Here is a 14,971-nt window from a genome sequence, read left to right as displayed (position 1 = left end):
AAAACAAAACAGAAAGACAACCCTAGAAATTGACCACATGCTAAGGGATTCCAGGATTTAACTATACAATTCAATGTAGGCGGGCAGACTTTCCTTCTACTAGTCACTGTGAGGTAAGGGACAGGTTGAACAGTCGGCCCTTGGCCTACTAAAAAGAAATAGGCGGACAAAGGATCACTGAATGAACCTTAAACCTATTTGAAGCTTTATTACAACAACAACAAATTATGTGAAGGTCTGAAGTCAGTGACCTGTATAAATGATCTTTCTTCCTTTCCCCTCCAGTTGTGCCTGGGGACACACAGAATTTGATTCAGTGCCGCTAAGTAATACCACCACTATTCAGTTATCCTCCTAAGCTAATCAGAATTATCACGTGCGTCTCTTCAGTCTCGCACAATACAGACACTGCCCAAATATAATTGGATGGTAGGTGGCAAGGGCTGGGGGGTTACGGTGAAATTCAACAACTGCATAATCGTTCTTTTCTCTAAACAGAAATTGACATTAAGCTTACTGTTAACAGCAACAATAGAGCCCAGTGAAGAATTTTATAAAGGCTGTGATTATAATACCATAATACATGGTGACAGAAATTCACACACACACACACACACACACACACACACGTGATGAGATAAACACAATTCTTCCATGTGCACTGCAGAATGATGTCAAAGGAATATTAGCATGAAAAAAAGTGACAAACAGCATTCTCTACATTACAGCTGGGAGACAGTTAATAATTCTACCAAATCAAGACTTACTGCAAATTAGTTCAGTTTAAAAATTACCACCACCACCAACCCCACCAACCACCAATAATTTTTAATTTGAAGGAAGAAATCAAAAAAGCATCTAACTTATTTTGTTCCGGAAAAAGGAGCTACCAGTCTGGAAACCTCAACCACTCAGGCCAAGAGGCTTTGATGAGTTTTCCTGTTGTGACATTACAAGGGTCCTAGTAACTTGTAAAAGCTAACAACGCAAAGACAGGGGTTTGGAGGCGGGCATTTCAAGGTGCGTACCACCTCAAATTCCTCATCTATAAAATAAGAAGGTTGGACATATTTCTAAAGTTCCTTTGAGGTCCCTTCAATCTTTCTGCAAAAGCTAAGCAAGCAAATAGTATATATATGACAATACTGTATACCTGCATATCCCAAAATGACATTTGTACTTGATTCCATGGAACTCTTCTGATTTTAATGTCACATCACGTTAAGTCCACCTCTGAGCAGCTTGAAAGGACTATTACTCCCCCACTAGGCTTCCATGCCTTTTTTCAAAGCCAAAAAGAAATGCAAGGACCTCAGCAGGGAAAGCTCATCATCCCGTTACAGAGCACAGAGTTAAGTACACCACCTTACACTTACCTTTAAAACAAAAACAGTAACTCTGAGAAAGTATTCCTGTATCCGAAAAAACCTGTACTTGAACCTTCCATGTAAAGGCAGAACCTCCAAGTTACTGGCCAAAAAGTGGGGAAGAAATCTGAAAATGGTCTTAGTGGTCCCTAAGCAAAAACTGGCTTCTTACTACAAATACTAAAATACAAACATCTAATATCCAGAGGAAAATGTGGAGGTAGAGATGGGGTAGAAAAGTGTGTTTTTGCCCAAATACTATCTAATAGTTCCTGGGAGTCAATACTATGTGCCAGACAACAGTTTATGTTATATACACGGAAATGGGATGGAATGTGACAGAGAACCCACAAATCATTGTTTGTGCATGTTTGCTATAAATCCCCATTGATTATGGCCCAAGAAGTTTAGAAGGAAAAAGGAAAGCTCTCTACTGATCAAATCTCCTTTACCCATTTTACTTTCAACAAACTTCAAGCCAATCACTCTGAAGGAAGTCCGAAGTCCTATCTCCTATCTCCAAAACTCTTCAAGTCAGATTTTTAGACATTACTTATCATTCACAGCAGGGTCTGGGCTGTACTCTACTACAGCCTAGGTCGAGATCAGTCTGGCAACATGGTAAAACCCCGTCTCTACTAAAAATACAAAAATTAGCCGGGTGTGGTGGCAGCCACCTGTAATCCCAGCTACTCGGGAGGCTGAGGCAGCAGAACTGCTTAAACCCTGAGGCGGAGGCTGCAGTGAGCCGAGATTGCACCACTGCATTCCAGCCTGGGCAACAAAAGCTAAACTCCGTCTCAAAAAAAATTAAATAAAATAAGATAAAATAAAACTCTTTCCGTTTTTCAGCCCTCTTTGGGACTTTAGAATTGTGGACACGGGTGGTGAAACCCCATCTCTACTAAAAATACAAAAAAATGTAGCTGGGCGGGGTGGTGGGCGCCTGTAGTCCCAACTACTCAGGAGGCTGAGGCAGGAGAACGGCATGAACCTGGGAGGCCAAGCTTGCAGTGAGCAGAGATCGCGCCACTGCACTCCAGCCTGGGCAACAGAGTGAGACTCCGTCTCAAAAAAAAAAAAAAAAAAAGAATTGTGGACATGGGACTGTGCCCTGTAGTAATTTTCTTCCCAATAGAATAGATGGTAAGATACACTCTGGACTCTGCTATGCCTCCAGGTGAAAGGATAAGAAATTTGGTGTATTTTTACAAAACACTCTTACGATATCTGAAATACATTGGAGTAATTGGTACTTTTAAAAACAATGCTGTAAAATGTGTAATGACATGAAAAGATGCTCAAAACAGTGAGAAAATCAGTTTAGGAAATAGTATTACTACTGCCTGATCCCATGTTTAGCTTTAAAAAGGGGGGTGGATTATCCAGATCTTTTTATTTAATTTGTGCTTATCTGTATTATCTGAATTTTCTATAGTGAATATCTAATACTTTAATACAGAAAAAATGCAAAATTCATTTATAAACTGGCAAATTAAACTGGAATGAGAAACGCTATTCAAAAAGTTCTTACCTCCGATGATACAGATATATTACAGGAAAATAAAAGAAGTGTTTCTGTTTTCTGCATTTCCCCTGGTTCCACCAACAGTTAATTGCCACAAACAACACCTGCAGAGCCAAAAAAGGTTTTCAAATGACTATGAATAACAACTGAAAAGTTACCAAGATTTAAAAGATGAAATTTAAAAATGGAACAATTCCTCTCTCGCTGAAACAGAAACTATGAAAAAAACTTTCCAGTTTTCAAAGGTCATCATTTACCACTAATACAAAAAAGAAAGACATACTCTTATCTATGATGTCCAGTGAGGACTTGGACCGTGTTTACCAATCTTACCATGCAATACAGTTCAAAAGATTTCTGTGTGTTTCCAAAAATAAACCCACTATTTTCCCTACTCAGTCCATGGAATAGTAAACTCTCAATTTGGAAGGAGCTGAAAATTTTTTTTAAAAAAAAGCAGCAGCAGTCGCTGGATTGCACTATAACCCCTACCACCTGTCACTACATAATCGTAAACAAACTGCTTCACCCCTTACGCCTGCGGTCCTGCTTCAGAAAAACAGGGCTGACAGCATCGGCTTGCAAAGAGATTGAGAATTAGCATGGGGCCTGACACACCAGAATATCATTATTATAATACTAATGCCATCACTCAGAAGGACATACTGCTTAGGCTGACAGTAAGGTAGCTAATTCACACTTATTAATAAAACACAATAGATTTCCCTCTTGTGCCCAACATGGGCAACATGAACTTTGTTCTCTAAATTTGGAAGGCTCCACAGTTTCTAAGAAAAACCAACTGACAGTTCCAAATCAACTTCTGGAACTCGGCTGCCTACACACGTTACTTCAGATCAGTGGTTCTGAGCAGGACAGTCTTAGAAATCTGTGGGATGTTTTTTGCTTGCTGCAATGACTGGGGGAAGCTACAGTGCATATGTAGGGCAGGGGTGTTGGTAGATGTCCTGCTACACTCAAACCTGCCTTGCACACAGAAAAGTCATCCATAGCATTCCAGCGAAGTTCAAAATGCCTGCCAAACACTGATGCTGGGGAAAAACTGTTATTATCCAAGCCCAGAACCTAGCTCCATTTTACATGTGAATCTAAAAAATGCTTTTTGTGTTCACTGAATTTTTCAGGAATGCAACTTCTATGTAAACTGAGAGCAGAAAGGGCTTTCCGTAGTTCAGGATTTTACCAAGATTGTTCACCATTTAGGATGATCAATTACTGAGAGCAATGTCCATGTGGCAGGTAAGTCACCAACATATCACCTTTATCAGTCTACGTTCGTAACTATCCCATTCACAGTGGTTCTACGTAAAGGTATATGGACCTGTTTTGACCGTGCACTTACATACTAAAATATATATCATTTAGTTACAAATTACTTTCTCCCCCCCCACCTCTATGTTACAATCAGTGCATTAGATTATTTTGAAATTACATGTATAGGAAAACTTTATCATCTATGAATTCCTTTCAGGAAGTAAAGGGAACATCATAAAATACTTATTTTCTAAAGTGCAACTGGGGTCCACTGGGCTGAAAACCACTGCCATAACAGGTGACTTATTTGCCTATATATCTTTCTTACCTAGCCCAAAGGTGGCATTCCTTATCTGCTGAATATAGTTCTGGTCCATATATTTAAAAGGTCGGCCTTGTTACAATGCAGTCGTATCATACATACATTTTCTTACCTAAAATACCTAACTAGCAAGTATCAAATGGATATGCAAGAACTAGGGTTTTCAGTCCCTCGACCTTTTTCAATGCTGAAACCAAACAGTATGGCACCCCAGGATAAGCATTGGCCTGTGTTATGAGATTCAGAATCTGCTACCACACTTGCCTCGGACTACAATCACCACAATTGGAAATCCTTCCTGTTGCTTTATAGAAAGCTCTGTAACTTAGAAAGGACTCCTGGAGTTCACCCTGGCAAAGTCTGCCCGTTGGGCAAGGTGTCTCTGTGGGGACATCCTGCCCTACATATAGGACTGACAGTCATTTGATTCTTAAGCTGAATGTGAGCATTACCTGATCTGAAAGCCGACTCGCTGCTTGCTCAATTTCTGCCCTGGCAGCGATGGACTGTCCACACCAAGGGGCATAGAAGAACAGCAGTACCACCTCTGAATCCCGTCGAACATACTCTGCATAGTCCAGCTGCCCCTGGAAGAGGTCAAGGACTGGAGACCTCGGGGAGAAAAAGCTGACAGGTGGCTTTGCTGGTATTATCACATCTTTTGCTCGACTAAAAAAGAGCAAACACAGAAAAGATTGCTTAGTTTATCTTCTTCTAAAAATAGCTCTGTGGAAGTAGAATGAAGCTTAAAAGAAAAATCCTCTTTTGAATAAGAAAATGGAGTCCCAAAATCACTGCCCTAGAAAGGCAACATCTGGCTGAGCAAATGCAAGACATGAATAATATGTTGGAAACAATTCTCTGAGATTCTGTCCCCTAGGTGTAGGCTGGAAGGGCAGCGGAGAGCAGAGAAGGATGTCTCTGAATAATCCATATTCCTGCTCCCCACACCCCAAAGACTTCATCCTCCTTTTTCTGCAGCCTGGCTCTCCACAGAAGCCACTTATCTCCAGGGCTTTAGAGCCACCAGCATGCGAGCTCAGAATTACGGTGAGGGAGCATGTAAACTACCACTAACAAGACTTCCATGGGAGATGCTTACAATCAACTCAACTCTGAGAAAACATTAAGCTTATTAGCTGGAGTTGGCTTGTACTTATCCAGGGCATTCAGGTAACACTAACAATTCAACAATAATATACATTCCTCCAGATATATATCATAATCCTAAGTCTAATGAAGATAAGTAACAAAGCAACAGCCTATTTACCTGGAAAATGGGCTTTTTGAACACTTGAGCTTCCCACAAGAAACAGATCAGGAGGAAAAAGAAAAGAACGCTGAACAAACAAGTGGTCAGAAGTAACTTTCCCCATCAAGACCTAAAGGTCTAGGCCCAGGCTGCATCCCACCAAGTAGAAGGGCCCTAGTAAACACCCTGAGCTGTCCATGCATCTGCACTCACATCACATACCACAAAACCATTAGAGCAGCTTTGCTAAGAAACAAATGAGACCCAATTATGCACTATCTAAACGAGATAAATAGAGAACATAAACATGGAAACCTAAAACACGATGAGATTAACCCCAAAGAAAGTAAAGGAGACCAGGCGAGGTGACTCACGCCTGTAATTCCAGCACTTTGGGAGGCCGAGGCAGGCAGATCTCCTGAGGTCAGGAGTTCAAGACCAGCCTGGCCAACATGGTGAAACCCCGTCTCTACTCAAAATAAAAAAGTAGCTGGGCGTGGTGATGGGTGCCTGTAATCCCAGCTACTCGGGAAGCTGAGACATGAGAATCGCTTGAACCCGGGAGGCGGAGGTTGCAGTGAGCCGAGATTGCACCATTGCACTCCAGCCTAGGTGACTAGAACAAAACTCCATCTTAAAAAAAAAAAAAAAAAAAAAAAAAAAAGAAAGTTAAGTAAGTAAAGGAACAAGAAAAGAACAAAAGCAAGACGGTACAAATGGAAAACAAGGAGCACAAAGGTAGACTTAAACCCAACTACCTCAACAACTACGTTAAATATAAAAGGAGGGGCCAGGCGCAGTAGCTCACGCCTGTAATCCCAGCACTTCGGGAAGCCGAGACGGGCAGATCACGAGCTCAGGAGACTGAGACCATCTTAGCTAACACGGTGAAACCCCGTCTCTACTGAAAAAATACAAAAAATTAGCCGGGTGTGGTGGCACATGCCTATAGTCCCAGCTACTCGGGAGGCTGAGGCAGGAGAATCGCGTAGATTGCAGTGAGCCAAGATCATGCCATTGCACTCAGCCTGGGCAACAGAGAGAGACTACATCTCTCAAAAAAAAAAAAAAAAAAGGAAGCAACCTAATTAAGAGGAGCAGACTGCCAGACAGGATAAAGCAAGACCCAATTATGCACTATCTAAACGAGATATATCTTAAATATAAAGACACAGGATAAAGGCATAAGGATGGGAAAAGAAAAACTATGTAAATAGTAAGCATAAGAAAGCTGGCATGACTCATGAGGTAAAATGATAAACTGGGGTATATTCTTACCCCAGTTTACTTAAATGTTACTCCACAATAAAAATGGAAAACAAAACCTACTCATATATACTATAACTTGGATGAGTCTCAAAATGATTATGCTGAGTGAAAAAAGTGCTAAAGACTACATGCACTATGACTGCATTTATATGAAATTCCAGAACAGGCAGAAGTATTCAACAGAGCAAGTCACCTATTTATTCACTCAAACTAATATTTTAACCATCAATCAGAGAGCTTTCAGTCTATGCAGAATGCCTTCATAACCTGAAAAACTCAATCACTTACACAATTATTCAAAAATTCTTTACTGAGCAGCTGTGACTGTGCTTTGGGCACAAGCACTGAGGCTGCGGCAGTTAGCACTGTGTGTTGTCGAGGAGATCATTTTGTAGGGGAGGAAGACAGGAAAAACATCAAATGTGTAAACGATAAAAATATACAAAACGCTCGCTATGTGAAAAATTTAACAAGGTAATGTACAGAAGGATATGGTAGCTCCTCTGATGGAGTGGTGGCTTGGGAGGTGCTATAATTTAAGCTCTGAGACCAGAACGATAAGAAGATAGCCACGTAAGAGGTCGGGAGGGCACTACAAGGAAAAAAAAAAAAAAAACACGTTTTCAAGAGATCCAAAATTCTGCTCTTTGGAGAAATTACTTTTCTACCATTCGAACTGCATATGGCCAAGCGTCGTGGCTCACGCCTGTAATCCCAGCACTTCGGGAGACCGAGGCGGGGGGATCACATGAGGTCAGGAGTTTAAGACCAGCCTGACCAACACCGTGAAACCCCATTTCTACTAAAAATACAAAATTAGCTGGGCATGGTGGTGCACACCTGTAATCCCAGCCACTTGGGAGGCTGAGGCAGGAGAATCGCTTGAACACAGGAGGCGGAGGTTGCAGTGAGCCAAGATCATGCCATTGCACTCCACGCCATTGCCTGGGAAAAAAGAGCAAAACTCCATCTCAAAAGAAAGAAAAATACAATGTAGGCATCAAATAATGCAATCTGAGGAAAAATGTAGGTCTGACAGCCAACGAAAGGATAAAAGGCAACTCAGTAATTTTGCTCTGCATATTCAGAAGCATTCCTAAATGAGCCAGATAAAGTACAAGGCCAATCAAAAATTAAATATTGGCCAGGGAGAAGAAACACTCGCCTCTACTCCATCAGAAACATTGGTGAGTTTCTATTTAACTCATCAATCTGCTTCACATTTTAGAGAAACTGTACACAGAGCAAAGATTTCCTGCAGCTATGAGGGGTATGTCTCGGGTACAAAAAACTCAAGAGTTGGTTGCAGATAAGAAGGCCTGTTGTTGCTGAGCCAGTAGCATGTGCCTATAGTCCCAGCTACTATACTCAGGAGGCTGAGGCAGGAGAATTACCTAAGTCCCGCAGTTTGAGGCTGTAGCATGCCATAATTGCACCTGTGAATAGCCACTGCACTCCAGCCTGGGCAACATAAAAAAAAGGCCTGTTGAAACCCCAATTTTCCTATGAAATTCACACCCTACATCACTTCCTTGCAAAGACCATTCGAGGCAGCTTTGAAATTACAAAATGGAATAAAGCAAAATAAATACATGTATACATACATATGTATCTACACACAGACAATTTTTTTCCCTCTAAATCAAGGTAAAAGAAAGGCGAGCAGGATAAAGAGACGCAGGTAAGTAAAGATTAGATGCCCAGAAATGCACAATTATTCACTGTGGCCCAACCTCAAATCAACCTTTTCCATATTAGATGGTTTGAACTCAGCCAAGCCACAGACTTTGAAGAGAGCAGTCATTTATTTCAAGCCTGGAGCTGTTCATAAAAATTAAATTAAAAACAAAAATCCTAGGCTGGGCGCGGTGGCTCACACCTGTAATCCCAGCACTTTGGGAGGCCGAGGTAGGAGGACTACCTGAGGTCAGGAGTTCGAGACCAGCCTGGTCAACATGGTGAAACCCTATCTCTACTAAAAATACAAAAATTAGCTGGGCATGGTGGCGCGCACCTGTAATCCCAGCTACTCAGGGGGCTGAGGAAGGAGAATCACTTGATCCCAGGAGTCGGAGGTTACGGTGAGCCGAGATCAAAAAAAAAAAAAAAAAATCCTATTCTCCCTTAAGCCTATCTCCTTATTAAAGCAAAGATTTTAAAAGTGAACGAGGAAAAGGGGGGTAGAAATGTTAGCCAGTTGCACAGCAATAAACAGTATCATGACACCATTCAATCAAAGATGACCCTAAAAAATTAATGTGAGTCTATTAAAAGACTGTCAAATTTGCCAGTGACACAGAAAGAAGATGAAGCAGCAGCCATTTACTGGTTCCCTCTCCTTGCCTGAAGCAAGAAAGGATCTCATTCTGCCTACTCTAGTAACTGGATTTACTCTCTTCCTTCCTTCTGAATCTCAAAGGAAGGACTTCCATATCAATTAAGCCATGCTGTCTCAGAACAAACATTAACCATTATTTCTATACTTTAACAAACCGATGTAAATGAACTCCACACCCCTGGAGGGGGAAACCTCTCTTCCTAATTTGAACCTAAATGTCACCTCGCAACACTCTACCTTGTAAAATCCTTTGTACATTGTCCTTGTGGGAGACAAGAATAAAGTACAAGGTTAAGAATCTAGTAGGTCCTGACAATAAAGGATTCAAATTCCAGCTCAGCCACTTAACACGTAGGTGTGCTTTGGGGCAGGTTCTGAAACATCACCAAGGCTGGACTCCTTCATCTGTGCACTGGGAAAGATAACAGTATATTCAAACTTTAATGGGGATTGTAAGATTTAAATGACACCCATACTAGGCTCTCAATTATGTACTAAATGAATAAACGCATTCATGGAAACAGTGGTTCCCAAGCAGGCAATTTTGCTCCCAGGGGACATCTAACAATGTCTGAAGCCATTGTAGGTTGTTACATCTTGTGGGGTGTGCTACTGGTTATCTAGTGGGTAGAGGCCAGGGATGCTGCTCAACATCCTACAGTGGTCAGGGCAGCCCCCATAACACAGAATTATCTGACCCAAAATATCAACGGTGCCAAGACTGAGAAACCCTGCTGACAGTACCTGGCCTATGGAAAATGCTCACCGAGAGTTATAATTTATCTTTCCACTAAAATCCCCAAACTTTTGACACCTCTTTGACAACTGGCCACATATCGTGCTAAATAAACTCAAAAATGTTCCGAGGTGAAATCACAGATATCATAGTAGCAATATAGATCTTATAAATTGGAATCCCAAAAGACCCACTGTGGATTTGGGAGACCAGAAGTACACCTGAAATATAGAGCAAATTTTGTATGTGTGTACATTCCTGAAAAGACACACACGAGCTTTCATGTTCCTACTCCCTACACCCCAGCCTACTGCCAGGCCTTTTTATGAATTCCAGGGAAACAAGCTTGTCCAGCCTCAGAACCTCTGCATTTGCTGTTCGCTCTACCTTGGACACGCTCCCCCGAGATCTTCCCAGCGCTGGTCCCTTCTCCTTTTTGTATAAGCTTCAAATGTCACTTCCTTAGGAAGTCTTTCCTCACCGCCATCCTTTCTATGCCCTGCATAGCACTGAAGCTTTAAAAAATTATATTATATTTACTTGTTCACTGTCCCATCCACTCAAGGGAGCAAAAAGTTCATCCGGACGAGCGTCCGGCACATAGTAGGTGCAGATAAATAATCGTTAGATCAGGCCGGGTGAGGGGGCTCTCGCCTGTAATCCCAGCACTTTGGGAGGCCGAGACTGGTGGATCACGTGAGGTCACGAGTTCGAGACCAGCCTGGTCAACGTGGTGAAACCCCGTCTCTACTAAAAGTACAAAAATTAGCCAGGCGTGGTGGCGCGCGCCTGTAATCCGAGCTACTCGGGAGGCTGAGGCAGAAGAACCCCTTGAACCCGGGAGGCGGAGGTTGCAGTGAGCCGAGATCGCGCCACTGCACTCGTGCCTGGGACACAAAGCGTGACTCCGTCTCAAAATAAAAATAATCGTTAGATCAATGAGTGCGGGAATTCTAAAAGGGGTCTGGAACTCTCGGACGGTTGTGGATCACTACACCGGAAGCTTAAGGGGAATGAAATCGGTGAGAAATGAGGGTCCTACAGCCCGGGCCGAAGTGACAGGTCCACCCTAGTGACTCCAACAGGTGAGGAGCGCCCCCGACCCGCCTCCCTCGGCACTAAAGCGGGACGATAGGGCGCAGGGCTCCACCCGGAAGCCTCCCCATAATGTCCGCGGGCGGGCCGGGGCGAGGGGAAGGTGGGAAGCCGCGGCCGCAGGTTCCTGGAGAGGTCAGCCGTCCTGGGCAAGGTCAGGCCCGACTTCCCCGGCTGAGGCCGCTGCGACGCGGCCCTGCAGGCTCCAAGCGGCAAAGCAGGGGGAGCGCCGTACCGGGGCCCCAGGGTCCGGGCCGCCTCACCTGCAGGTGAACTTGAGGGCGAGGAGCAGCGCGCAGCCTAGCGCCACCGCCCCGCAGAGCAGCTCCGGCCGCTGGCGCGCCATAAGGGAGGCGCCACGCAGCCCGCGACGGAGCCGGCCCGCCGAGGACGCTGTGGCCGGGGCCGGGCTCGGGCTGAAACAGTCGGAGCCCGCGGGGCCGCCGCCGCCGCCGCCCCCTCCCTCGTCCTCGGCGTCCTCGCTGCTGCTGCTGCCGCCGCCGCGGCCTCCGCATTCCGACATTACATGCTCCCAGTCGCCGGCTTTATACCGCCGCCGCCGCCTCGGGCCCGAAGGCCCGGCCCGGCCCGTTGCTCCCCAATCCCGCAGCTCGCCGCACCCACTAACCCGGACGCTCCACGTCAGCCGCGCCGCCGCCGCGGGGTCCGCCCCACCTCACACCCCAGAGCACGCAGCTCCGCCCACCGCTCACGGAGTCCGGGCGGGCGCCGACACCGCCCAAACCCCCGCCCCCAACGGGCCACGCCCTGCACACTACGTAAATGCGCGGAAGCCTGCCCCGCCCGCAGCCCAGCCTTGGTACCACTGGCCACGACCCCGCTCACGGAGTCTGCGCAGGCGCCGTCGCGGGGCGTGGCGAAGCTGCTCCCTTGGGATAAGGCTCGCGGGGGACACTTGGAAACTTGACACCGCTGTAGTCTCCTCTCGCCGCGCTGGGTTTTAGGAGCCGTAACGACAACAACAATCGTGTCCACCATTCTCACTACAGGCCCCGAAGCACGTAGGTGCCGTTTTTTATCCCCACTTAACTGAAGGAAAAAAAAAAACACGGCCGGGCGCGATGGCTCAAGCCTGTAATACCAGCACTTTGGGAGGCCAAGGCGGGAAGATTACATGAGACCAGGAGTTCAAGACCAGCCTGGCCAACATGGTGAAACCTCGTCTCTACTAAAAATACAAATATATTAGCCGGGCGTGGTGGCGGGCGCCTGTAACCCCAGCTGCTTGGGAGGCTGAGGCAGAGAATTGCTTGAACCCGGGAGGCGGAGGTTGCAGTGAGTGGAGGTGACGCCACTGCACTCCCGCCTGGGCGAGAGAGACTCTGTCTCAAAAAAAAGAAAGAAAAAAGGACTTGTCTTCCAATGTCAATAACTACAAACTAGACGAATAAAACTTCGAGGGCATTAAGGCAAACTAGACGAATAAAACTTCGAGGGCATTAAGGCAATATGGTGTTATGCCACAAACAAAAGGCACAGCTAACGGCCAGTAGTTGAGACGCCACCTCTGCCACAGGTCAGCTATGTTACCCCGGTGCAAATCTCATCACTTCCTGTCTGGTTCTGCTTCTGTGGATGTAGAATGGGGCAATCAATGGCTGTCTTGCTCAGTTGGCCAGACATTTAATGTGTCAACCACCCAGGCCCAACATGTTGTGAGTTCATGTACACCGACCATTTTACTACTTGTTTTCTATATGTCACCTTTTTTTTGGTTGTTTTTTGATACAGGGTCTTGTGTCACCCAGGCTGGAGTGCAGTGGCGCAGTCATAGCACACTGCAGCCTTGACAACCCCAGCTCAAGCGATGCACCCCCCTCAGCTTCCCAAGTAGTAGGCAACACAGATGTGTGCGACTACGCCCAGCCAATTTTTTTTTTTTTTTTTGTAGAGACAAGTTCTCTCCATGTTGCCTAGGCTGGTCTTGAACTCCTGGGCTCAAGCGATCCTCCCACCTTGGCCTCCCAAAGCGTTAGGATTATGTAAAAGCATGAGCCACTGTGCCCACCTGTCACATCTTTTTGTTTCTTCTTTACTGCCTTCTTTTGTAGAAAGTAGCTATTTTCTAGTATAACATTAATTCCTTTATTTTTAACTTGTCCCTCATCCCTGTTTTGTGTTATTATTACCCTTATTATCTATGTTACAAACCCAACCATACAGTGTTAATCTTGTTTTAAAAAGCTAAGAGAAAAAATATATAGTTAGAGTTTTTTTAACTTTCTAATTTGCCATTTATACTTCTGTTGATTCGTTTGTGTGGATTACAGTTACACAATTTATTGCTAAAGAAAATAAATATGGTCAAAAGTCACCAGTGTCCTCATCCACTGTAGCTTGCTGGAACAGAATTTACCCTACACTTCCGTAAGACATCTGACATTTGCACAGGGCTTCATAAGGTCCAAAGTACTTTTGTTGTCTGTGGTTTAATCTCACGAAACCCACAGTCCTTTGTGAGCAAATGCAAGGCAGGGTCTTACTGACCAGAAAACCACCCTGGATTAATAAAAGAATGCCTCCTTTCCTCTTCACTTTCTGAGCAACTGGGGCCCTGCTCTGGCAGCAGAACGTTCTCTTTTTTATTTTTTGTAGAGATGGGATCTCACTGTATTGCCCAGGCTGGTCTTGAACTCCTGGCCTCAAGTGATCCTCCTGCTCTGGACTGCCAGAGTCCTGGGATCACAAGTCTGAGCCACTGCAGTTGGCCCAGAACGTTCTTCTGAAACAGTTATAAATTTGTTTCAAAATACACTAGGCCTCTGGGGTCAGGCTGTACTACTTTTCAAAGGTTAGATCAGCCCTAACTTGTCCACACCAACTTGTATCTGAGCTTTCCGTAGCCACGTTTTTTTTTTGTTTTTTTTTTTTGAGATGGAGTCTCACTCTATCACCCGGGCTGGAGTGCAGTGGCACCGTGTCGGCTCACCGCAACCTCCGTCTCCTGGATTCAAGCAATTCTCCTGCCTCAGCCTCCCAAGTAGCTGGGATTACAGGTGCCCACCACCACACCTGGCTAATTTTTATATTTTTAGCAGAGATAGGGTTTCACCATGTTGGCCAGGCTGGTCTCAAACTCCTGACCTCAGGTGATCCACCCACCTCGGCCTCTCAAAGTGCTGGGATTACAGGCGAGAGCCACCACGCCCAGCCTCGTGGCCACTTTTTATACCAACATCAAGTTGCTCAGGGTTTGAGGAGGGAATGGGGCAGAGGAATATATATGTGTCATGTGCTGTGACAGTGGTCCCAGAAAATTATGATACTGTTTTTATTGTACCTTTTCTTTTCTTTTCTTTGACAGAGTCTCGCCCTGTCACCCAGGCTGGAGTGCAGTGGCACCATCTCGGCTCACTACAACCTCCACCTCCTGGGTTCAAACAATTCTCATGCCTCTGCCTCCCAAGTAGTTGGGATTACAGGCGTGTGCCACCATGTCTGGCTAATTTTTGTATTTTTTGTAGTGATGGGGTTTTCCCATGGTGGCCAGGCTAGTCTCGAACTCCTGACCTCAACTGATCTGCCTGCCTTGGCCTCCCAAAGTGTTGGGATTAAAGGCGTAAGCCACCAGGCCCGGACCACTATACTTTTTGTATGTTTGGGTAAATTTAGATACACAAATACCACTGTGTTACAGTTGCCTAACATATTTAGTATAGTAACATGCTGTACTGGTTTGTAGCCTAGGAGCAATAGGCTATACCATATACTCTATAGCAATCGCCTAGGCGTGTAGTAGGCTATACTGTGTAGGTTTGTATGAGTGTA

General features: G+C 44.9%; 1 protein-coding gene across 4 annotated transcripts in view; it reads right to left on the bottom strand.

The window, feature by feature from the left end:
- TXNDC11 (thioredoxin domain containing 11) overlaps positions 1-11,855 on the bottom strand; it is a 63,988-nt gene extending 52,133 nt beyond the window's left edge. The window contains exons 1-3 of one of the 4 annotated variants that reach the window (XM_024241387.3): positions 11,446-11,855; positions 4,945-5,161; positions 2,902-2,999 (exon numbers count right to left, since the gene is read on the bottom strand). In XM_024241387.3, the coding sequence (XP_024097155.1) occupies positions 2,902-2,999; positions 4,945-5,161; positions 11,446-11,705 (575 nt within the window). In that variant the 5' untranslated portion in view covers positions 11,706-11,855. The remainder of the gene's footprint in view (positions 1-2,901; positions 3,000-4,944; positions 5,162-11,445) is intronic. The other 3 variants (XM_054534743.2, XM_063717596.1, XM_054534739.2) reach the window with 3 other exon arrangements.
- Between the last annotated feature and the right edge of the window lie 3,116 nt (positions 11,856-14,971).

The sequence above is a fragment of the Pongo abelii genome, chromosome 18 (assembly GCF_028885655.2).
Source record: "Pongo abelii isolate AG06213 chromosome 18, NHGRI_mPonAbe1-v2.0_pri, whole genome shotgun sequence".
Lineage (NCBI taxonomy): Eukaryota > Metazoa > Chordata > Mammalia > Primates > Hominidae > Pongo > Pongo abelii.
Note: the sequence above shows the minus strand (reverse complement) of the source record. Positions and strands in the feature narration are given on the sequence as shown.